This window comes from Oryx dammah, unplaced genomic scaffold (genome assembly GCF_014754425.2).
Source record: "Oryx dammah isolate SB20612 unplaced genomic scaffold, SCBI_Odam_1.1 HiC_scaffold_29, whole genome shotgun sequence".
Taxonomy (NCBI): Eukaryota; Metazoa; Chordata; class Mammalia; order Artiodactyla; family Bovidae; genus Oryx; species Oryx dammah.
The window spans coordinates 115,746,443-115,771,898 of record NW_024070213.1 but is presented as its reverse complement, the minus strand read 5'-3'; the positions used below and the strand labels follow the sequence as shown (position 1 = coordinate 115,771,898).

General features: G+C 40.8%; 1 protein-coding gene across 1 annotated transcript in view; it reads left to right on the top strand.

Annotated features, from left to right (window-relative positions):
• The window catches only part of LGR5 (leucine rich repeat containing G protein-coupled receptor 5), a 99,886-nt gene that overhangs the window by 8,912 nt on the left and 65,518 nt on the right, over positions 1-25,456 (top strand). Inside the window, exons 2-4 of the mRNA XM_040233984.1 lie at positions 1,342-1,446; positions 16,081-16,198; positions 18,529-18,658. Of these exons, the coding sequence (XP_040089918.1) occupies positions 1,342-1,446; positions 16,081-16,198; positions 18,529-18,658 (353 nt within the window). The remainder of the gene's footprint in view (positions 1-1,341; positions 1,447-16,080; positions 16,199-18,528; positions 18,659-25,456) is intronic.

Here is a 25,456-nt window from a genome sequence, read left to right as displayed (position 1 = left end):
TTTTAATTTTACTTTAAAACAAAAGCTTTTATTCTGTACATCTCACATCCTCCTTGATCATTTTACTCCTACATTGGGACCTTGAGAGTTAGCTTGGAAGAGCTAATAGGATAGAAAAATCACCAATGTGTCAACGATTAAAACATAAGATTGCTCTGTGTAGGAAGGTTGTTCTCTTTGAGTAGATGGTCAGATGGGGCTCACTTATTAATCAGAGAAGAACAGAACACTGTTCAGCCACCCAAATCAGATCCTATACAATGGAGATACACAAACCTGCCTGTTGGCACTCCAGCCATCCCCTCTGAATGCCCACCTTACCTTACTATCTTTCTTTTGACACTAAAAAAAAGCTACTGAAATCTCATCTTCCTCAAGAAGCCCTCCCGACTAACTGAAAATGTGTTGACAGCTTTATGGACATGTACAAATAAAAGACTTGTGTTTTGGAGGCATACAGACTTGTAAGTAAGATCACTCTGGGTAAGTTACTTAACTTGCACCCAAGCTGTCTCTACTCTGGGATTCAGGCATAATTGAGGAAGCGCTTATTACAGGGAGGACCCAAGACCCTTGAAGGATGAATGTAAAAGGAACTGTGCCCACCTGCAAAAGTTTGGGTCAAGAGCAGTGGCACTGCCAGTGGTGGTGGTATGGGCCGGTGATACCAACAGAGCCCGAGATACTTCTTAGTCTCAAGTGGAAAATACTTGGGTTGAGCATCTGGGGCACAGTTGAGTGATCACTGATAGCATTTTCACATATCACCATGGCAAGCCAGGGCAGAAGAAGGGGCAAGCAGTAGATACCACACTATGGTCAAAAGAACTAGTTCCTGGCATGCAGATGAGTCATCCCAGCCAAGGCTGGAACTTCTAGAATGATTTGGGAAGAATATCCGTTAAGAAAATTAGGGGACCAAAGTTCCTCCGTATGACTAGGAGAAAAGTCATGAAAATAATATATCATGACTATTTTTAAAATCAGGCTGTTAATGGATTATAAGAGTGAAATATTATACCTGAAAAAAGTGATATTTGAATAATTGGTATGTGGCTTCAGCTTAAGGGGAAAAAAAAATCAAAAACACAAAGCAGATTAAATCCATGTTTATTTCAAGTGGCAGAAAAGTAATTTTAAAAGCATAAACCTACAAAAATAAAGAGAACAGGAGAGAAAATCATAATGGGAAGGATGTGTTAACAAATGTGTGAAGTGAGTTAGCAGAGAAATGGCATGGACTAAGTCAAGAAGCAAGTCAATTCTTGTGTAAACTCCTAGAAAAGTTTTTTGGTTTTTTTGTGTTTTTGGCTGCGCTGGCTCTTTACTGCTGTGAGCCAGAGCTGTTCCCGGCTTGTGGTGCAGGGGCTCTTCAAAGCGCCGCTTCTCTGGTTGCAGAGCACAGACTCAGGCGCACAGCTTCCGCAGTTGCAGCGTGTGGACTCGGTAGGTGCAGCTCGCCCTTATTCGCTCCACAGCAGGGGCCATCTTCCTGGGCGAGGGAGTGAACCTGTGTCCCCTGTATGGGCAGGTGGGTTTTTAACCACTGGACCAGCAGGCAAGTCCCTGGAAGAGGGTTCCTTTTAATGTCAAAATTTATTGAAAATAGGGAGATTCACTGAAATTTTTAATAATAAGCTGTTCAGCGTCTTAGCTCAGACAGTCAGACAACCACAACATCACCATGCAAACTCCTGCCTCAAGGAGTAACTCTGGTAGAAGACTGGAAAATTGGACTTTGAAGAGAGTGATCTTGAGAGACTCGAGACTCTGAGGTGCAGATGGTTGCTTCTGAGAAGTGAGACTCGGGAACAGAAAGGGCAATAGGGGCCTGCGGGCTTAGGTTTTGTGTTTGTATTTGTTTTTTTCTTTATAAGGCTTGTAGTTGTTTTATATGTGTGTGTGTGTGTGTGTGTATGTATACAGGCATAAACATATATGTGTGTGTAATCATTTTGATTTAAAATAATATTTAAATGTAATTTAAATTTAATGTAAAAATAAGAATAAAAAGTTTCATATTCGTGAGCACACATTTAAAACTACACACGATTGTATTAATTCATAAAATCCTTCTTGTGTTACTGATCATTGATTCCACAAGTGGTGCTGAGGATTTTGCTTTTTAATAACGGCCTCCCGTCATGACAATGAACTGCCAGGGACCTGTAAGTAAGCCTGCCATGCACAGGCACGTAGGCTGTGGATGCCCCCACTCCAGGGCAGCCGACGCTGGCAGTGTGACAGCTGACAGCAAGCCTCCGCGAGCATCAGCGCTCTACTTCCATCTCGATTGGAGTCAGGTTTGCGAATGGGTTCCCTCGCCGTTGGTGCGCTTTCTTACCTGCGTTGCTCTTCCAGCTTCATCACCAGTATGCGCTCATTGTGTTCCCGTATCTGACTCAGTTCCCTTCACAAGATGAAAAGATACAAGCATGGATTTTACCTTTGCAGGATTTCCCCATTCTTTTCTCTTCCATTTTTTCAGTTCATAATTGTACATTTGATAGGGCTTACACTGACATTTGGAATTTCTGATTGTATATGTAGTCAGACTTGATCTAAAAGACTCTGTTACACTTATTTTTACATTTTCTCAAGCTTTGCAACTTATTAACCAATAACAATGAATGATTACAACTTTGGTTGTTTTTAAAAGTTCATCAGTGACTTATTGGCTCTTGAGAAGCTTGGAAGCATATCAACGAATGTTCCATAGCAGTTGTTAAGGAAAGGCAGACAATTGCTTTTATGACAGCAATACATTAGAAAGTAAATGGATAAGCCAAGTTATTGGTAGGTAAAATTAGGTCTTATGTATTTCTCAGGTTAATTCAGTCCTTGGTCTTTTCCCTGTTGAATGAATATCTGAGTTTTAAGTCTCTCTTCTCTAATTGTTGACTTTGCTCCCTCTACTGGAATCTTGCTTAAACTGAATGGAAAAAGTTTATCTGAAATTGAATAGTTTCTCTTTAGAGTTGGTGTATCAGCCTCTGATTGAAATGAAGACTAAGAAATTATTCCCAAAGCATAACTGAAAAGTGCCACTATCACATGGAGAAATTTTTGTCTCTCATCTTTCAAATGCAAGCCAGTGTATAGGATTATTTTGATTTAAAGAAAAGGAATGTTTAAATCAAAGTCTTGGGTAATTTAATTCAGTTCAAACCTTGCAGCATTCTGGCTTTTTGGAGAATTACATTTCTGTCTTTACTACTTTGTCATGAGTTTTAAATGCTTTAAAGCATTGCAAAAATGACAGGAGTTGATTAAGTATATGGTAGGCACTTCAAAGGATCTCAGAATACATTTTATAAACATTGCATTCTCATTCTTCATATAGCTGAGGTAAGAACAGTAAAGACTGTTTCATTTAATGGGAGAAAGCCTTCAATTTAGAGAGAAGGGTGTGTCTATGCAGGCTCACATACTATTCAGTAGCAAACTAGTAGAATGTATGCCAAATTCAGTCAACTGAAGAAAGTAGGGGAAACAATTAGACCATTAGGTATGCCTAAATCAAATCCCTTACGATTATCCAGTGGAAGTGGGAAATAGATTTAAGGCACTAGATCTGATAGACAGAATGCCTGATGAACTATGGATGGAGGTTCGTGACATTGTACAGGAGACAGGGATCAAGACCATCCCCCAGAAAAACAAATGCAAAAAGCTGGAGATTTAGCAGCCCCCTGCCCCCATGGCATTCAGGAAAGGAGGGCAGGAAAATAAATGAAGGCCTGACCACCAACTATTCTTCAGTGAAAAGAATTGTGGTGGGAGGTGGCCAGCGGCGCCAGTGGTTCTGGAGGGAGGGGAGAAGAAGGAGGTAGGAAAAGAACAAGCAGAAACAGGAAAGGACCTATTCTAGATTGGAAGGTCAAGAAGGTTTATCTGAAGTGATGCTTCAAAATGAAGAGGAGCAGCCTTTGGAAGGGAGGGTGAGGTGCAGATGAGTGTCATGGGCCTGAACACACGGAAAAGACCTGTGTAGGGGGAGGTACTTGGGGTCTAGGAGGAGCCGCCCCATGACAGGCATAAGCTAAGTGCATGAATGAGGTGAGTCAGGAAGGGGAGGCAGGGGCCAGGCCAGCAGGGGCCTTTCAGCCAGGCCAAGGGGTTTGGATTTAACCTACAAGCAAACTGGAGTGCGCTGGGGAACTTCAGGCTGTCCCAGGGAATTCTCTACTTCTGGTTTGAAAAGTTCCATTTTGCCACCGTGTGGAGTGTCTACAGCGGGGCTGGGAGTAGAAGCAGGGAGAGGAGGAGCTCTTAGGAACGAAAGATGGGGAGGATACCGCTGGGCTGGCGTGGCTAGGAGGGGGTGATGGCAGGTTCCTGTGCACAGGGCCTTGTGCCCAGCACTTGACTTACACTTTCTTTGGTCTTCATGACTACTGCAAAGCCTGGGCATAGGAAATCACGGGACAGGTTTCCTCCAAACCCTTTCCCTTGACCAGAAAGTTCACTGGAGATATATCTTGTGTCAATCTAGAGAGCAAAACTTCAGGACATCTTGGGAGAATAAAAGGCAACCTGGTGTGACTGGAATATAGACAGTGTGAAGGGTTTAGAGGGACTCTGCAACCCAAGGACTGTAGCCTGCGAGCCTGCTCTGTCCATGGAATTTTCCCGGCAAAAATACTGCAGTGGGTTGCCATTTCCTCCTCCAAGGGACCTTCCTGGCTCAGGATTGAACCCGAGTCTCGTGCATGTCTTGCATGGGCAGGCAGACCCTTTACCCCTCTGCGACCTGGGAAGCCCCTACACCGCACACAAACCCAATCCAGGGGGTCAGGACTGAACCACAGAGACTCAAGCTGGGACAGCCAAGAACAGAAGCTGGAACTTGGATTCTAGTGCCCGGTGTAGCTGCACAGGGCTGATCCCACACGCTTTGAAGTGAGGTGGACCAGGTTCAGACCCCAGCTCTGCCGCTTACTGCCAGTGTTAGCTTAGGAAAGCTAAAGGTAAGAAAATACAATGGGAAAAGCTAGTTTGGGAAAAAGAGAGCAAACAAGGAGCCAATACGTTGAGTTTTAGGTGACTGACCAATTAACCACATGGAGAAGTTCAAATATAAACCTGTTAGAAACAAACATCTGTGGCCCAGGTGCAAGTTCAAGGCTAGAATTGTTCACAGAGAATAGAGAGAAGTAGAGAGATAGAACTTTAGTGTATTCCTCGATTCTTAAACTTTTCTGTTGATTTTGTACCCTCCTTTAGAACATATAAAGCTCTTCACTAACTTAAGGGGAAAATTTGGTTCCAAATTGGTTGAAAGCTTTTGGAATATCTAGAACTATTACATTAAATGAACAAAGATCAATGCGATTGATGATGATGACATAATTTTAGCTCTTAAATCTGCTTTTCCATATCATTGCCAGCCTCATAGAGTCTTCTTCCCCCAGGTAGTTTGCTACTATGGATTTCAAAACCAAATCAAACCAACAAACAAAAACCAAGATTGTCCAAATAAAGAGTATTTTCTTTCTCATTGGTACCTTTTCCTTTGAAAAAAGTATATAAACATTCACTGGCTTTGTGGGCTTCTGATTCTGACTGTTAAAAAGGTTTTATTTGCTGTTGGTAATTTTTTCCTTGTTCATTTGTTTTTATTTTGTTCCGCGTTTATTTAGTTCTCTATTTGGAGGCATGTTCTGAGTTCATGAGGTTTTTAAGTAAGTGATCCACCCAAAAAACTGTATCTCTTCTCTTATTATTGACAGAGCTCTGAGGCTCCATCTTTTCAAAGCTTCTATTAAGAATTAATGCTAATAAAGCAAAGGGACCAGTAGAACGTAAGCTTACTGTCTCTAAACAGTAACTTTAAAGAGATTTTTTTCAAGATAATCATAAATACCAATTAGCTAGCATTTCTCAACTCAATACATCTGGACAGGTAAGAGTTTTCATTTGTAAAAACATAAAAGGGATTCTATGTTATAATAATAATGATAGCAAATATATAGTGCTTGTAACATGTCAGATATTGTTCTAAGTACTTCACACATATTAGCTCAATGATTTCTCACAGAAATTCCATAAAGCAGATACTTTTATTAGGTCCAGATTATTTCACAGATTAGGTAACTGAGGCACAGAGATATTAGATAACTTGCTCAGGGTTACTAAGTTCAAAAACAGCAAAGCCAGGACTAAGGCAGAATAGCTCCGAAATAGATGCTCCTAAGTATTACACCATCAACTATCTCCGAGAATGACTTTGAGGCCTCAGAAGAATGTTACTGTTAGAAGAGGAGTAAGGAGATGATTCGCTTTTTTCTTACACATCAATGCATAGTCTCACTTGTTACAATAAGTGAGTTTTTAGTTTGAATGTCATCAAAAAAAGATATTTTTCTGGTACCTCACACAAAAAAAGAGTATCTTGATAGTCGGGAGTCACAGGAAAAGATACTCAACTCTCTTAAACATGAATGAAATGATAATTAAAACTATGATTAAATACCATCATATATACATTTAGCCAAAATGACTAAGATTTAAAGCAAAATAATACCAATTTTGGCAATAACAAATGGAAACAATTGGATATGAAACAACTGGAATTCTCATATACTACTGGAGGAGTATGAATCAAGATAGCCAATTTAGGAAACAATTTGGCAGGATTTATTAAAGCTGAACATACATATACACCAAGACCCAGATATTCCACTCCTAGACATATACTGAACAGATATGCACTTGCATATCTATTCAACTAAAGGCATATTTAAGAATTTTTATAGCAACATCATTCATAATAGCCACAGGCTAAAAAGAGCCCAGTTCAGTTCAGTCACTCAGTCATGTCTGACTCTTTGCAACCCCATGAATCACAGCACGCCAGGCCTCCCTGTCCATCACCAATTCCTGGAGTTCACTCAAACTCATGTGCATAGAGTCGGTGATGCCATCCAGCCATCTCATCCTCTGTCGTCCCCTTCTCCTCCTGCCCCCAATCCCTCCCAGCATCAGAGTCTTTTCCAATGAGTCAGCTCTTCGCATGAGGTGGCCAAAGTACTGGAGTTTCAGCTTCAGCACCAGTCCTTCCAATGAACACTCAGGACTGGTCTCCTTTAGGATGGACTGGTTGGATCTCCTTGCAGTCCAAGGGACTCGCAAGAGTCTTCTCCAACACCACAGTTCAAAAGCATCAATTCTTCGGTGCTCAGCTTTCTTCACAGTGCAACTCTCACATCCATACATGACCACTGGAAAAACCAAGTGTTTGTCATCAGTTCAGTAGATAAACTGTAGTATACCCATAAAATGAGACACTATGTTGCACTGAGAAGAAATTTACTATTGCTACGTGCAACACGTGAATAAATTTCATAAGTGAGTAAAAGACGCTAGGAAAAAAATAACACAAAAAGCTATGTTCTGTAATACTTAGTGAAAAGAAGCCAGTCTGAAAAGGCTACATACCCGTGATTCTAACTCTGGCATTCTGGAAAATGCAAACCTTATGAAGACAGTAAGAACATCTGTAGTTGTTGGGGGATGGGGGGATGACTAGACAGAGCACACAGGATTTTTAGGGCAGTGAAAACACTCTGCATGATATTATAATGGTGGCTGCATGTCAAACCCATAGACTGAGCCCTAATGTCAGCTGCAGACTTCGGGTGACTATGGCCTAGCATAGGTCCGTCAGTTGTAACAAATGTACCACTTTGGTGGGGGATGTTGATGATGGGGGAGGCTATGCGTGTGTCAGCAGAAGGGACAGATATAAGGAATCTCTATACTTTCACTTTTGCTGTGAGCCTAAAAATGCTGTAAAACATAAAGTCTTTAAAAAAATACTATGCACTCTGTAATTCCATTTGTAGAAACATAAAATCAAGAAAACTAATATAAAGTACTAGAAGTTAGCAGATTGGTTACTTTTGGGGGGAGTAGTGGGTGGAAGGAAACGTTAGCCTCTGAGGTGGTGGCAGTGTATTAGTTCTTGATTTGTGCTAGTTTACAAGGGTGTGTTCCCATTGTGAAAATTCAGTGGGCTGGACAATTAGGATTTATTCCTTTCCTCATATATGTTATAATTCAGTAAAAAGTATTTTTCAAAGATGCATTGTTCTAAAGTTAAAGACGATAATATGGAAAAGTACCTGGACATAACATTATTCATGCCATCATAAAATGCTACTCAAGCCTGCACCTTTCTCTTTGAAGTTCATAGGAGGGCTTATCTCTAGAAACCTATTTAAAAAGTGATCAATTTAAAAATGCCAAAATGGTTCCAGCCTGGATTCTTAGTTCACAAAGGCGTCTGGCAAAAGGATAAATGTTATTGGATCTCCCAAAACAAATTTCGTATGATTGTCATTAGAAGAAATAGGAATTGTGTGGTTCTGCTAAAGAAGAAAATATTTGTCTTCAGGTGTGGCAGAGATTAAAGAATCATGTGTTGTATTTTTCTTCTTTGTTTAATAGTCACACTACAAGGAATGACCTCTCTGTTCACTGGTTCATGTATCAGGTCTCAAATAGAGACAGTATGGCTGGATTTTAAGATGATGGACTAGGTACCTGCTGTAGTCATGCATCCCACAACGAATCCATGGAAATGATAAGAAAGATATTTTTCAGGAGAAAAGGAAAAGTTGAAGGAAGAAGAAGAGGGGAAGAGGAAGGAGGAGGAAAAATATGGGGAGGGGGTGGGCAGAAGGACAGAAGGAGAGAAAGAGGAGGGGAAGAGAGACATCAGCATAAAGGTGCTGGACTGTGAGAGTAGAAGGGGGCCTTCAGTGGGTGAGCGTCTCTGAGGAATCCCTAGGACAGAAGACAGAGAGGACCAACTGAAAAGGGAAACCACAGCCCTAATTATGAGCAAAAATCATCATGGAAGATGGGCAACAACACAAAGTAGGTTTTGTTTCCAAAAGTGTTTTATACCGGAAGGATTACATAGCTCACACTTAGGAGATCTGTAGTCCTTTGATGAGACACTTGATTTTAAAAGATGGGGAAGACCATCTGCTCACTCATAGGACAGATGCAATAGAAGAGGGTTCAATTCAACATTCACTGAGTGCTTTCTACATAGAAAGACTGGGCTAGACATTAGAAGTACTGTGATAAAAATAATGGCCACTGATCATGAGGAATACAGCCTAACTGCAAAAGATCAACACATCACAGCATTTCACTACGATGTCGTTAAATGTGTGAGGGTGATATAGGACGACAGAGAGCAGATCACTTACCCTGATCTCAGAGCTGAGGTAGATCTCCTGGAGGAGATGACATCTATTCAACTGGAGTCTTGAAGGATAAATTCTAATCAATATGCCCAAGTGACAAAGGGTGGGTGTGCTACAAAAGTGGATATCATTTGGAAGGTGAGAGGGAAATTGAGAAGTTTTAAGAAGGGTGGCTAATTCTGCATTGTTGGAAAGCTCACTCTAGTTATCATTTGGAGGGTAGGTCTCAAGGAATAAGAAATAGGAATCTTCTAGAAGCAGGCTCCTATGGAGTTAGGAGACAATTTCAGATGACTGGGTCTGAGGTACTAAGGGCAGAGTTGGAAAAGAGAAAAAGGAATAGGCAGAGAGGATTAAGAAAATGGCAATGCTTGAATAGTATCTAATATTTGGACTTTTTGACAGGAATATGGTGGTGGTATTAACTAGAAACTGGCCCCACAGGGGGAAAATGAGTTCGGAATAGAAAATAGTTATTTCCATTTTAGACATGGTGCATTCCATTGCTAAATGGAATATCCAGAAGGAAATTAGATATATGATTCTGAAGGAGAGAGATGAAGAGGAAGAATATGGCTTTGAACGGTTGTGGGCATCAAATTAATACTTAAACGCATGAGAGTAAGTTCAGTTCAGTTCAGTCACTCAAGGTGTCCAACTCTTTGCAACCCCATGAACTGCAGTGCACCAGGCCTCCCTGTCCATCACCAACTCCTGGAGTTCACCCAAACCCATGTCCACTGAGTCGGTGATGCCATCCAACCATCTCATCCTCTGTCGTCCCCTTCTCCTCCTGCCCTCAATCTTTCCCAGCATCAGGGTCTTTTCAAATGAGTCAGCTCTTAGCATCAGGTGGCCAAAGTATTGGAGTTTCAGCTTCAGCATCAGTCCTTCCAATGAACATTCAGGACTAATGAGAGTAAATACCAGTCAGCAAGAAGAAAGGGTAGGGACTGCAGAGCACTAGGCCCAGGGTAGAGCTTCAGGGAACCCTGCCACTGAAGGGGTAAATAGAAGACAGTGCCACAAAGAGTCTATGAAGCAGGAAGCTGGGAAAGTATGGACAGAATCCTGAGAGAACGATGCCTTGGAAGCTGTAGAGTACAGAGCTTCCAGAAAGAGAGTCTGGTGCAGGGGAGAGGTCCAGGCGGTCACATGCTCGTTAGATTTGACAACCTGGAGGGCGTTGTTTCTATGGTGGGAGCAGTTTCACTGGAGTGCAAGGATGGAAGCCTGAGTGTGGTGAGCTAGAAAGGGAATAGAAGGCAGGGGCTACAATTAGAGACAAGAAACAGCCCTAAAGGAATGAGCAATATTGGGTAGCAGGTAGAGGAAGACAGGAGAGCCAAAGATCTGGATTTGCTTGTTTGTTTTAGTCATAGAAAAGACTTGACTGTGTTTATACATTGGAAGGGAAGAGAAAGAAGCTGAAAATGCAGGAAATAGAAGGAACTGTTCACGAAATAATGTGCTGTAGCATCCTGAGGGTGGAGGGTGGGGGGTGCTCATCCATGAGCAAGAGAAAGGGGTGGGTACCATAAGCAGGGGGCGAAGAGAACCAAAAATTGGCTGATTTCATGTTGGGTCCAAAGAATCCCAGTAATTTCCACAAAGTCAGAGGGACAGTGCCCATGATGGGAGTGGCTGTTGATTAAGAGGTTTGAGGCCAGTGGGGAAGGCTGGCAGCAGTCCCGACAGGAGTAAATTGAGCCATAGCAAATATCAGGACTGTGCAGCAGTGTTGAGAGCCCACAAAACCCATGAATTTATAGTAACTCATCTGCACGTTTGTGAGTCTTCCTTTTTTAGTAGCACTCAGCGCACTGAGATAGTAGCAGAGAGGGGGAATTATGGTGTTCTCCCAGAGCTGGGGCTTTGCCAGGAGTGTGAAACAAAAGACAGTTGAGAGTGATGGTGAGATAGTGATCCAGGAGATCGAAGTGTGATCTTAGGCTAAGACAAGGCTTTGATCTTGGAAGTATCAAAGGACTAGAGGTTGAAATAGAGAACAACTAAGATGGAAAAAGAAGAGGTTATGTCTGAAACACAGGCGTCTGTTAAGACAAGAGTAGTTATTTGGAAATAGGATAATGCATTTGAAAGAAAGAGAATCCCATGTGTAAAGACAGAGGCAAAGAGGAACAGAGAGAATTTTAGTGTGAGTGGAACACATGTTACATAAAGTAGCATGAGATCAAGGTAGAAAGGTGCTTTAGGCCTAAGAAAGCTGGGACACTGGCTCCTCTAAGAAGCCTGGAGTCAGTCCAAATTCTCAGACAGGGCTGTCTAAGCTGCTATGGTTGTGCAGGTCATGCCCAGCACAGGGACTGTCCAAGGTGGGCTGAACTCCAAGCCAAGCTCTCTTTGCCAAACTACTCAGCCCGCTCTGTGGCTGCTTCAGCAGGAGGAAAATGATCTTTTCTTTCATTTACCACCCTCCCCTCCTGGAGGGGAAACACTTCTCCAAATCATCCCAGGGGGTACCTTTCTCATTGGCTAGCAGTGGCTGAATAGAGTGACATGATCGGATAGACTTTTCAGGGTGACCTCTCTGGCCCTGGTGTAGATGACCTAGAATAAGGAGACCCAGTACCTAGGAGAACAGAACAGTTATCTCCAGAATAGGGAACTAACAAAGATAGAGCTGAGAGGCTAGATCCAGAAGCAAGCTTTGTAGCAGAATTAACATTGAGTACCTTCAATATCTTACCTCAGATATGCAGATGATACCATTTTAATGGCAGAGAGTGAAGAAGAACTAAAGAGCCCCTTGATGAAGGTGACAGAGGAAAGTGAAAATACTGGCTTAAAGCTACATTCAGAAAACCAAGATCATGGCATCCGGTCCCAACACTTCATGGCAAATAGATTGGGAAAAAGTGGAAACAGTGAAAGATTTTCTTTTCTTGGGCTCCAAAATCACTGCAGACGGTAACTGCAGCCATGAAATTAAAAGACATTTGCTCCTTGGAAGAAAAAATGTGATAAACCTAGACAGCGTATTAAAAAGCAGAGACATCATTTTACCAAGAAAGGTCCATATAGTCAAAGCTATGGCTTTTCCAGTAGTCATGTACGGATGTGAGAGTTGGACCATAAAGAAGGCTGAGCGCTGAAGAATTGATGCTTTTGAACTGTGGTGTTGGCGAGGACTCTTGAGAGTCCCTTAGACTGTGAGGAGATCAAACCAGTCAATCCTAAAGGAAATCAACCCTGAATATTCATTGGAAGGACTGGAGCTGAAGCTCCAAAGTATTGGAGCTTCACCTGATGCAACTCAGTGGAAAAGATCCTGATGCTGGGTGAGGGAAAGTGAAGGGGAAGACAGAGGATACCATGGCTGGATGGCATTACTGACTCAGTGGAAATGAGTTTGAGCAGACTCAGGGAGAGAGTGAAGGACAGGGAAGCCTGGCATGCTGCAGTTCGTGGGGTCGCAGAGAGTTGGACACTACCTGGCTACTGAACAACAACAAACTTAGAGACAGCAGAAAAGGAGAAAGACTTGCATTTATTCTCCACTGCGTTCCCAGACCTGACCACAGCGAATGCTCAATTGTGTGTGCGTGCTTAGTCACTCAGTCGTGTCCGACTCTTTGCAACCCCATGGACTGTAGCCCACCAGGTTCCTCTGTCCATGGCATTTTCAAGGCAAGAAGACTGGAGTGGGTTGCCATTTCCTACTCCAGGGGGTCTTCTTGACCCAGGGATCAAATCTGTCTCTTGCATCCCCTACATCAGCAGGCAAATTCTTTGCCACTGTGCTACCTGGGAAGCCCCAATGCTCAATTAGTATTTTGTCAAATGAAAAAATAATAAAGTTGCAAGCAACAAGCACATTTTCAAGAGAAAGATACTATCTGCTTAGGTGGAACTCTATACCCAGAGGAAACAGCACCTTCAGTAAGCCTATTAAATTTTGAGTAAGTTGTAGAACTGAGAACACCTATCTAGAAATTTAGAAACAGTTCAGTTCAGTTCAGTTCAGTTCAGTCGCTCAGTCGTGTCCGACTCTTTGCGACCCCATGAATCGCAGCACGCCAAGGCCTCCCTGTCCATCACCATCTCCCGGAGTTCACTCAGACTCACGTCCGTCGGGTCAGTGATGCCATCCAGCCATCTCATCCTCTATCGTCCCCTTCTCCTCCTGCCCCCAATCCCTCCCAGCATCAGAGTCTTTTCCAATGAGTCAACTCTTCGCATGAGGTGGCCAGAGTACCGGAGCTTCAGCTTTAACATCATTCCTTCCAAAGAAATCCCAGGGCTGATCTCCTTCAGAATGGATTGGTTGGATCTCTTTGCAGTCCAAGGGACTCTCAACACTCTTCTCCAACACCACAGTTCAAAGGCATCAATTCTTCGGTGCTCAGCCTCCTTCACAGTTCAACTCTCACATCCATACATGACCACAGGAAAAACCATAGCCTTGACTAGACGGACCTTAGTCGGCAAAGTAATGTCTCTGCTTTTAAATATGCTATCTAGGTTGGTCATAACTTTTCTTCCAAGTAGTAAGCGTCTTTTAATTTCACGGCTGCAGTCACCATCTGCAGTGATTTTGGAGCCCCCCAAAATAAAGTCTGACACTGTTTCCACTGTTTCCCCATCTATTTAAGCAATGTTCACAGCCTTGACTGAATATTCAAATAACATGAGAAGCTTTTTAAAATTCCAATGCCCATACTGGACCAGCTGACTCAGAAACTCAGGGGATGGGATCCATCCTTCCATATTTTTTAAAGCTCCTTTGATGATTCCAATATAAAGTCAGCTACTTTCATGGAACTCTGCAAATCCTGTTCTAGATTTCTAGATATGGTCATTAACACAGCATAGACAAGACCTGGGTCAGAGACAGGGCAGAATAGTTTAACATATTTGATTGTCTTGTGGCAATGAATCCTCCATTTCTGATGAAATCTTTTTACCTAGTGATCAGTTCTTCAAAATTCATTCCAACATCTTGGCAAAAGATGAAAAAAAGTAAAGAAATGCATTACATTGCTTCACTGATTTTAGGAAACTAAACTGTGGGCCAAATGTGCTATAAAATAGGGGCTTTTTAATGATAGTTTAAAAATGAGACATATAAACACAGACAGAGGGCATAGATATAAGCTTTTTTAAGAACTCTTCATTCTGCTATGGTTGTATGTGTTTCGTGTGAGTCAGAAAAACTAGATACTATAAAAAAATAAAAGGAAGGGTTTGAAAATAATTTAAGACTGAGAGAGGATATTTCTGTATAGAGTGGGAAGTTTGTAGGAAGAAAGGAAAAGCAAAAATCCTAGGGCAAGTATCGACCTAATCTTCAACCCAGGGGCTTTCCCACTGAGTTCTGCACTGTGACTTGGAGACCTGTCTCCTCTGTGAACTTCATTTTCTTCCCTTACAAACAGGTGTCCACACCCTGGTGAGTGCCAGCCCTCTCTAGTAGCCAAATATTCTCATTCTATTATGTTTTACTCTAACTTGAACAGGCTAAAAGTCATTTAAGCCTTGCCCTTCTTGACCTGAAGGAAAGCACAGACATTGCTCACCAAAACGAGAGGCCTAAGACCCTAACCCAGAACAGGATTATTTTTTACCAATCTGCAACAGATAAGGATTTGAGAGTAAAAGTTTAGAAATGTTCACAGTAATTGAATAATCTCTGTCAAGTCACATAACAAAATATTGAGGCTTATATTTTGTTTATCTTTGTGTTTTTGACTTCTCTGGTAATTAATTTTATAATATTTTCTAAAGATATAAGTCCACAGTAAACAAGAACTTTTTTAAGTTGGTCTTTTACCATGGATAGCTTGGGAAGCACTCAGTTAGACCAGTATTACATTTGAACATCAAGGCAAAAGGTGCACACAGAAAAGGTGAATGCTGGCAAGTTCATTTTTACTCTACCTGCTTTGAATGTATATTTTAAAGACCTATTTCATTTTACTCTGAATCGTCATTTTTATTTTTTCTACTATAGGTTTATCTGCATTGTTAGCGGCTCTTTAGAGGAAAACAGCCTGTATTAGAAAGCACGTGGTAAAGAGTTGTTTTAGCAATACAGTGGTTGCTCAGTATGCTCAGAGGATTAGTTTTAGCAGCGCCTGCAGATACCAAAATCTGAGGATGCTCACGTCTCTTAAAGGGTTTGGTCCAATGAAAACCGTCGGCCCTCTGAACTTGCCGCTGCGAAACCCACAGATACGGAGGGCCGACTATTATGAGCTCCTTTTCTGAACCACAATGTCAGGTAACAGGGAGAAGTAATTAGCTCCTGTTGGGAGGGAGGGGTACTCGCCTTTCCAAGAAGCAAATTAAGTCACTCTCCCTCCTGACTGGAAACAGCTGTCCTTGGGTATGAAACCATTGATGTAGGGACGTGAGTGCGTACTCACTCGTGTCTGTCTCTTACGACTTCATGGACCGCAGCCCGCCGGGCTCCTCTTGTCTGTGGAATTTTCCAGGCAAGAAAACTGGAGTGGGTTTCCATTTCCTCTTCCAGGGGATCTTCCCGACTGAGGGATCGAAACCGCGTCTCCGGCGTTGGCAGGGGTATTCTTTACCACTGAAACAGCTGGGAAGCAATGTAGGGGCACCCTGGTTTAAACACGAGGAAGCCTCCTCAGGCAGGTTCATTTCCTCAAGACCGGGCAGCTAGTGCACAGGGAAGGCAGGATGCAAACCTGTACTGTACTCCGGCTACGCCTGCACTCTGCCGCTCCGCCATAAAAAGCGCTCCCGGAGGAACCCTGAGAATGAACACCGATACAAGCTTCCCTTTCAGGCGCCTGAAATAGGGTAATAAACAGTAAAATCATATGGAGTGCTTATGAGTCTCCTTAATGTGTAAATTCCCTTGTTCTAGTTAGAGCTTTCTGCACATAGACAAGCTCGACGTTTGTCCCTAACCGATCTGCACATCACACAAGGAATTACGAAAGGAGAGGAATGTCACTGCCGTCCACACCAGCTTCTGGAGACTGGTTGGATCTAAGTTACGAATAAACATGCTCGGAAAGCAAATCACCCAATCCTTTTAGGAAATAAGTGGGATGTCAGTTAAAAGTAAGTGAATATCCCTGAGAACCAGCAAGTCTTTGCAGAGATTATAGAGTCATTGTAAGGAATTCAGAAACTGTATTGGTTAGGTTAATACATGCCTGTTCAGTGAACTCAACCACCTTCCTACTTCAGAGAAATAGCTGCACTTGAACTAAAATTGCTAATCAGTTATTTGCCTCTCTTATCTAAACAATGTCAGGAAAAATATCCAGATACTGAATATAGGGGCAACATAAATTTTTAGTCTATATTTTTAGCATTGTTCAGTTTTGCTTGAGAATATAGCATCTTACTCGGCTACTGCGTTGTTATTAACATATTAAAATTAATAATTCTGAGGTTTTGCCATATTCTGAAACATTTAGCAAAATATTTTACATTCCCCATACATGCTCATGATTTTTTTAAAGGCACAGAGTCAGATCCTTTAATTCTTGGCATCCCTGATTAAAAGTTAATATTTGATAAAGGCATCAAGCTATCAATACTAAAACCTGCTGGTTAGGGGCAATGGATGTGATCTCTTCAATAACAAAAATAATTCAGATTCTTTTAAAAGCTCCTGGGTGAAATTGGCATAGGTGGTCAAAAGATACAAATTTCCAGTTATGAGAGAAATAAGTCCCGGGGATATAATGTACAGCATAGTGGCTGCGGTTATAATACTTGTATAACAAATATACTTGTATATTTGAAAGTTGCTAAGAGGAATTCTCACCACAAGAAAAAAAATTTTGTAACTGTGGTGATGAATGTCCACTAACATTGTGGTAATCATTTCACAATATGTGAATATATCATGATGTTGTATACGAAAATGAATACAATGTTATATATCAATTATACAAATTTTTAAATAATAAAAAGAAGCTCTTTATTTTATCTCAAGATAAACTTTATGTCTGTATACTTGCTCTGAGACAATAATGGCGTTAGTTCTCAATCTTCAGGTTTGCATGAGTCATTTTTTTTAATTTGTTCATTTATTTTTAATTGGAGGATAATCACTCTACCATATTGTGATGGTTTTTGCCTCTCATCAGTATGAATCGGCCATAGGTATACAGGTGTCCCCTCCATCCTGAACGCCCACCACCTCTCTCCCTACCCTATCCCCAGGCTGTCACAGAGCACCAGCTTTGGATGCCCTGCATCCCACATCAAACTGCCACTGCCTATCGATTTTATATATGGTAATGTATATGTTTCAGTGAGACTGTCAAATTGTCCCACCCTCACCTTCTCCCACTAAGTCCAAAATCTGTTCCTTAGAGCAAGTCATTGCTTAAGTCCACCTTCAGCTGACTGTTTTGTGGTCTTAGCTTGTCTTGAGTAGACTGTCTAGCAGCTGATCTTTTGGCCTCTGAGATGCAGATGCATATGCCAGTGACGCTGTAGGATGGTGTGAAAGACAGTAAAGAAATAGAAAAGTAAAAATGGAATACAATCTAATTACACGGAGTTTCACTTAAAACAAAAATTGATTGAGTTCCGCCCAAAGTGGCTTCTTGTTTCCTGTGCCAGGAACTACTGTGCAGACCCAGCAGGAAGTGTGCTACAGAGCAGGATCGCATTACACCCTTGTTTTATGGTTCATTTCACTTATTTAATGCAATCTGAGAACCTGCAAAAGGAACACATTCGAAGGAGGGAATAGGCTTTCTGTCTTGTTTTGTTTTAAGTTTCTTTGATTCAAAACATTTGTTTGTAAAAGGTGCTTATAGTCCCAGAGAAACAGGACTTTCACCATTGCATGGTGAAGACATTTTTCTTTGGCACAAAATTTAAAGCAGTACACGACACTGAGTTACATCTAGGGCTGCGTTATGTCTGTTCCCTCTTCTGTGCTCCTCAGGTCATTTTATTTTATTTTATTTTATTTTATTTTTAAATATTTATTCATTTATTGGCTGCACCAGGTCTTAGTTGCTGCATGTGGGATCTAGTTCCCTGACCAGGGATCGAACTTGGGCCCCCTGCATTGGGAGCTGAGAGTCTTAACCACTGGACCAGCAGGAAAGTCCCCCTCAGGTCATTTTAAATGTGAAGAATTACAACCATGCCCACGAATGGTCTAAATCGTGTTGAATTCCATATAAGCTCCTCCTAGGATCTCTGATTTGAGGGCCCATGATGTTGAGGGGATGTGGGAGGAAAGGAATATATTTAAGGTGCAAAAGAACAATTCATTTGTCAAGCAGAAGAATGAGTTCCTGTGGCTGTCTTGCTTGAAAATGTGTGAATTGAACAGCTGGATTTCCTTGTGGTGGCAAACGCGGCTCCTCACATGCTGCCTCTTTTTCCCTCAGGGACCTCAGTATGAACAACATCAGTCAGCTGGCCCCGAGTCCTCTCCACAGTCTGCGCTTCCTGGAGGAGCTGTAAGTATCGCCAGAACCGTGGTGCGTCCAGTCAGTGCTGGACACGTTCTCACATTTGTCTCTCATATTTACTCTGGGAACCAGATAAAACAAAGCAAGAAAGCTGTCAGCACCAACGGTTTTGGCCCATGAGGAAACACTTAGTTGGGAGGGGAAAAGAGAGAATCACTTAGGATTCTGGAAATCAACTTATATAAGAGTTTACCATAAGGCTACAACTTTCTAAGGTGAGACTGAGCCAAACAAATTAAAATTGTAAAACAAAGGCTGTTTAAAAGAGCTGGATGGCTCTTTGGAAATGGTTAAGCAGCAGGATATTAGAAGTTTGAATACTGGTTCATGTTTATTAAAATAGCAAGTGAAGCTATAATCAAAACCAAAAACTGCCTCTTGGTTCAGCTTATGACAGGGAGAATTAAATCCTCAACTCATAGCACCAAAACTTCTTGTTCTAATCACTTTTAATTACTATTTTTCTACTTTTAAATTTAGCTTCCCTGAAGGCTTGAACAGAAAAACATGAAATTCACAGAGGACTTAAAAGTGGTCTTTCCCAAACTCATTGTAAAAAAAAAAAAAGAGTTAAAATTAGCTAATGATACACAGAGGAATCTTGATTAAGTCTGGTAATCACTTTCCAGAAGATGAAAAAGAACTCTGTAAACCAAAATCTGCATTCAAAAATTCTTTTGATCCTCTTGCCCTTTTGAGGGGTGGGAACTAGGGGGGATGTACCATTGTAGTCTTCGTGAAAAAAGTTTGGCACCATCAGCTAAATAAATCCTCTGACTGTTGATTAAAGGAATTGTTTAGGCTGTGACCTCTTTTGAAAATACTTCCTTTATAATTCCTAGTCAAGGTCCAATTTGAGGAGTAATTTAAATTGTTGATGCACCACACCATCCACCTAGGGAGGTTGAAGAACCATCCATCACAACTAGATTACAGTACATCGATCATATTTTTCCAAGAGGATAGTATTCTCAGATTTCTCCCCTTGAGAGCTGGATCTATATTTATTTTTGATGGCATTACCTTTTTCACAAATGCTATTGTTTTACTACTGGAATCAGCTGAATGTGCCCTGATTGTTATCGAGGGGTATGGTGGGGACGCATCAATTATTAGATTATACAGCAAGTTTTTATTATTCAGAAAATGGATTTTCACTTCAGCTTGTCCAGGCTCTTCTTTTCCCTCTATTTTCTCTCTGGCCAGTTCTATTACTAAAAAATTAACCCTCATCAGGACGGGGACCATATCTGTCCTACTGGTATGTAACAAATAATCAATACATTTTTGATGAATGAATGAACTCATGAGAAAGCAAAACGTGTAAAAGGAGCTGTTTGTTCACCACCTTAGAAAAAAGTAACAGATTTAGTTGACATTAGCCAATATTTTTAGATTTTTTTAGTAAATTTCAAACATCAGCATTTTTTTCTTATTTACATTCTTTTTTTATTAATGGAAAGCATTTTATTTTATTTTTTTATTTAAATTTTTATTTTTATTTTATTTTACTTTACAATACTGTATTGGTTTTGGCATACTTTCATCCGCTCTCCATCACCATAATTTACATGCAGTACTTAGTCTTATTTATCCCCATATTTCTAAAATATGCATTCCCAGTGCTTTTCTCTTTAATTTCTTTATAATATGCAATGGCGAAAGGCTTCCATTCTCCCCTAACACACACCTCAACTTTAGACCACAAGCCAAATCAGTAAATAATCCACTTCTTCGAGGATTTAATAGAGTTCTTCCCTTGATGACCCAACTTCTTCAGAATAACCCCTCTTTCTTCACACATGCTACATACTCCGTTGCTTCTGTTGTGTCCAACTCTGTGACCCTATGGACTGTCGCCCACCAGGCTCCTCTGTCCATGGGATTCTCCAGGCAAGATACTGGAGAGGGTTGCCATGCCCTCCTCCAGGGGATCTTCCCAACTCAGGGATTGAACCCACGTCTCCTGCATTGCAGGCAGATTCTTTACTGCTGAGCCACCAGGGAAGCCCCCTTTCTTAATGTAGTAAATGTTATTTCTCATCTAAGACCAGTTCTTCAAAAGATAGTCGAGAAAAAAAGGGGGGGTATGGTAAAAGGGAGAGGGAACTACAGTAGGAAAGGGCTGTTTTTCTGAATTGTCTTTTTTTATATCTCTGGAAACCATCAAGTATCTTCATTATGGAACCATAGAATTTCAGAAGTCGAGGAACTCCTTCAAAGACTGTTCATTCCATTTTCTCCTGTTCTGAAATTCCCTTTGCTGAGCTGGCCAACTTGCTGAATTTAAAAGCAAAATCAGTTTCCCATATATAATTCCATGCTCCAGTTAAATGATGTTTTAAAGGTATCATTATTGATTTAGTAGCAAAAAGGGATAATATTTACAGAACCTGGAAAAATGATTAACTCTGCTTGGTTTATTCCTTTCTTCCCAAGGCTAAATTGAGGGTGCTGTGGGTTTACACACACACACGCACACACACACACACACCCCCATGGAGCAGAGCATTTTGATTATGCTTTGTTATGTGCTGATTACATTTCTATTAGGCTTAGCTGTGGTTAAGTCTATATTCTCTTGTGGAGTGCAAAATCTTTTATATGATAGCATAACGACAACAATAATAGCTTGCTCTGTGACAGGCACTGATCAAAATGTTTTACACATGTCATTCCACTGAGCCCTCTTAACAACCCTGTGAAAGTAGATGTCATTATTGTTTTCAGTTCAAGATTTTTTTTAAAAGTACAGAGAAAACAGGAACTTACCCTAGATAACGGAGTATGTAAGTGTCAGAACTAAAATGCAAACTCGCTTTCAAAGGCGCACTAGGAAAGCAGGAGACTTCGGAGTTGTGGGTGATTCATCTGTGCACTTCTCTTCCCTGATTGTACTTAGTACAGTGGTTTAAACACCTGAACACTTCAAACTGTTGTTAAACTGAGTTTCATAATGATAGGTGTGTTCATCTGTTTGTGTATGGGTAAATGTGAGGGAATGAAAAAGAAAGAATGAGACAGAAAGCAAGTAAGATCTGTCTCTCCAGCAGGGAGAGATTGGATATTCAGGTTATTCATTCAATATCCTCAAATACTGGCTTTGAAAAAAGTATTTCAGGAGCAGAATTTCACCAATTTCACATTACTCAACAGGAACAAAACCTTAGTGATTGTTTTTACGTAGAAAGTGAAGTGAAGTCGCTCAGTCGTGTCCGACTCTTTGCGACCTCGTGGACTGTAGCTTACCAGATTCCTCTGTCCATGGGATTCTCCAGGCAAGAATACTGGAGTGGGTTGCCATTTCCTTCTCCAGGGGATCTTCCCAACCCAGGGACTGAACCCGGATCTCCCGCATTGCGGGCAGAAGCTTTAACCTCTGAGCCACCAGGGAAGCCCAGCAGCATGTTTTATATTGTATTCTGCTTGAACTAATAAATTACCATCCACACAGCTAGACATAGACATTTAGGTATCTGTCATTGTGGTTGTGTGTGTGTGTGTGTGTCTTTTGTTGTGACAAACTGTTGAAATGTTAAACTGTTCTGAAAGTATTCTTTCATTCTGTTTACTCAGCTCATCTCTATGCTTTATTCTTTACCCATTCATTCAAAAACTGCTACTGATATTCTAAAGTAATAATTGAGAATATTATATTAATAATATAATGAAAGTGTTAGTCACTCGGTTGTATCCGATTCTTTGTGACTCCATGGACTGTCACACACCAGGCTCCACTGTCTATGGGATTTTCAGGCAAGAATACCAGAGTGGATTGCTATTTCCTTCTCCAGGATCTTCCCAACCCAGGGATCAAACCCAGGTCTCCTGCATTGCAGGTAGATTCTGTACCATTTGAGCTATCAGGGAAGCCCCAATAATATAATAAATAAATAAAATAATAATATAGGAATAAAATTCCCACCACAAAACTCAAATTGTTTTTAAAAATCACTATTGATAGCCAAGTTACCATCCTTGCCCTCAGCTCTAACCACCTAATTATTATCTCCCTGATATAATCCATCTAACTATGTTATAAACTGTGTAGACAGTCATGATTTATCTCTCCTCTACCACTGGTGCCATATTTTTAAATCCTCTAAGAATCAATAAAACCCCAGAGGTATCACTAACATATTTTTGAAGTATTGTAATTCTGGGGAAAGTGACTATGTGGAGCAAACATTTAAGAGGAGTTATTATAAAGTCATCACGGCTAGTAGTCTCCTTCTCTTCCTCCTGACATTCTGGAATACTTACTACCTGTATCACAGGCTCATGTGTTGGTACATTCAAGTCTTGTTTATTCATCATTATTTATGTTTTATGAATCTGCAAGGTTCACTAGACATTCAAGGCCAAACGCCTTGCTATTGCAACATGATAGCACAAGGAAGAGAGAGCCTTTTTCTTAAAAGAAAAAAAATCTGTGTGTGGCCAGCCGATGGTGTGTTGAGAAGAGAAGACAGCACCGAGAGGCAGAAGCAAGCCCCGTACTCCTGCCCTGACTTTGCCCCTTACTAACTGACAACCCACCTGACCTCCTGGGCCTCAGGAGAGGACAGTGAGAACAGCCTTTGCCTGTATTTTGAGATTCTGAGGACCAAACGAAATGATGATGAAGGAACTTTGGTAAACTATAACTTACATATTGAGTTATGTTCCTGAATGAAAACACTTTTAAGAAAATTCTCCCTTCCTTCTTTCCTATTTCATGAGCTTGTTTTTCTAAATTAATAATTGAGAATATTATATTAATAATATAATGAAAGTGTTAGTCATTCGGTTGTATCCGATTCTTGGTGACTCCATGGACTGTCACCCACCAGGCTCCACTGTCTATGGGATTTTCAGGCAAGAATACTGGAGTAGATTGCTATTTCCTTCTCCAGGATCTTCCCAACCCAGGGATCAAACCCAGGGATTCAGGATTTGTGAAGGAAACACTTTCTAACTATGAGATTTAATGGATGTCGGCAATCAAAACAGATAGTTTTTTGCCAAATTTGAACATCCTGAGCAATAATTGCATTTCTCTCCAATGTCTCTCTCCCAGTTCTGTTTCTTCAGTTCTACTAAGGACTTCATGTTAATGTTTGCTCTTTGGACAAATAATAAATCCTGCATTTGGTCCATGAGAGTATGGTTCAGATTTTAGAAACTAACAGATTGTGCCTAATGCTGACAGGTACACGTTCCTTTAAACTTAGATCGGTAGCTTGATTAAACCAGAAGGAAAAATGAATTGTTACTATTTTAAACAGTCTAAGTTAAAGGCCTTTGTTTCCAAGGGCTACTTAAAATCTTCCCAGATTTGAATGCTATTGGAATCAAATACTCAGGTTAGGAAAGAAACCTGAGATACTCTAGGGATTTTTGTTTTTAAATTACTATTGTTCCCTGGAACTGTTTGATCATATTATGGTTGCCCTTGAAGAATCTCCATATAAATAGTAGGTATCCATTATTTCAGATGAAATTAGAAATGAGAAATACCACCAAACTTCCAGAAAGCACAATCTATGCTTGTTATTTCTACTTGTTATCCATCACATTGCTGAAAATAGTGAGAGCTATCCTGCCTGCCTTTTGAGATATTTGTCTGAGGATCAAATGAATGGTTGATGAGAGAATTTGGGTAAACTCTAATTCACCTATTGAATTGTGTTAGTAAAGTGAAAACACTGCCTTGCCCATAAATAATCTTCCTGACCCTTAGCCTTATCAGAGTGTTCCATCTCTCCTCTTCATAGAAATTGATTACAAATGCTGCCTTTTTACCTTTATCTTTAACAATTAAATTAAATATTTCTGAGATTTAAAATATAACTAATGAAAAAAAAGCAAGTGCTGCTTCTTTGAATCTCTTTTTTTGTCTAGCATTATTTTATTCTCTTCCAAATGTCTATTCATATAGATGGGTATAGACATTTAGATATCTGTCCATGTGTAAATATATATGTGTGTGTGTGTATGTAGACCATTGTTATGGCAATTAGGACACTGTTCCCTTCCCATATTAGGGAAGTTTTCACCTCTAATGTCTTAAAATATTTTGGGGGGGCTCTTTCTGTTCTTCTGGGACCCCTATAATTTGAAGATTAGTGCATCTAATGTCCCAGAGGCCTCTGAGACTGTCCTCAGTTCTTTTCATTCTTTTGTTTTTATTCTACTTCTTGGCAGTTATTTCCACCATTCTATCTTCCAGCTCACTCATTTGATCTTCTGCCTCAGTTATTCTGCTATTATTGATTCCTTCTAGTGTATTTTTAACTTCAGTTATTGTATTGTTCACCATTGTGTGTTCTTTAGTTCTAGGGCACTGTTCTTAAAGTGCCCTACCTCTCTGCTTCCTTTTCTTTTTTTCCTTAGCCTTCTTTTCTCCTCCACCCACAATGCCTGTGAAATGTAGACATTGCCTAGATTTCTGCACTTATTTGTGTTGCCTCCATTGTCTGTTTTCTTCATTCATTCATCATGTATTCTTTGAGCCAATGGGAACCTAAGAATGCATTTAATTTGCTACATTTCATGTGGTCAGCAAGTCCTCACCCAGGGGAGCTTACAATCTAGAGGGGGAGATAGATGATAAGCAAGGAAACAAGCACATAGGACCCTTGCTGATTGGGACAGGAGAGATAAAGAACACAAACACGGTCAATTAAGTAGAAGTAAATAACAAGGGATGATGAAGAAGGAAAGTGTCTCAAAGAAAGTGACGTCTGAACTGAGATCAGGAGGGTTCAGGTGAGTCAGTGGTCTGGGGACCTACGATAGAATGCT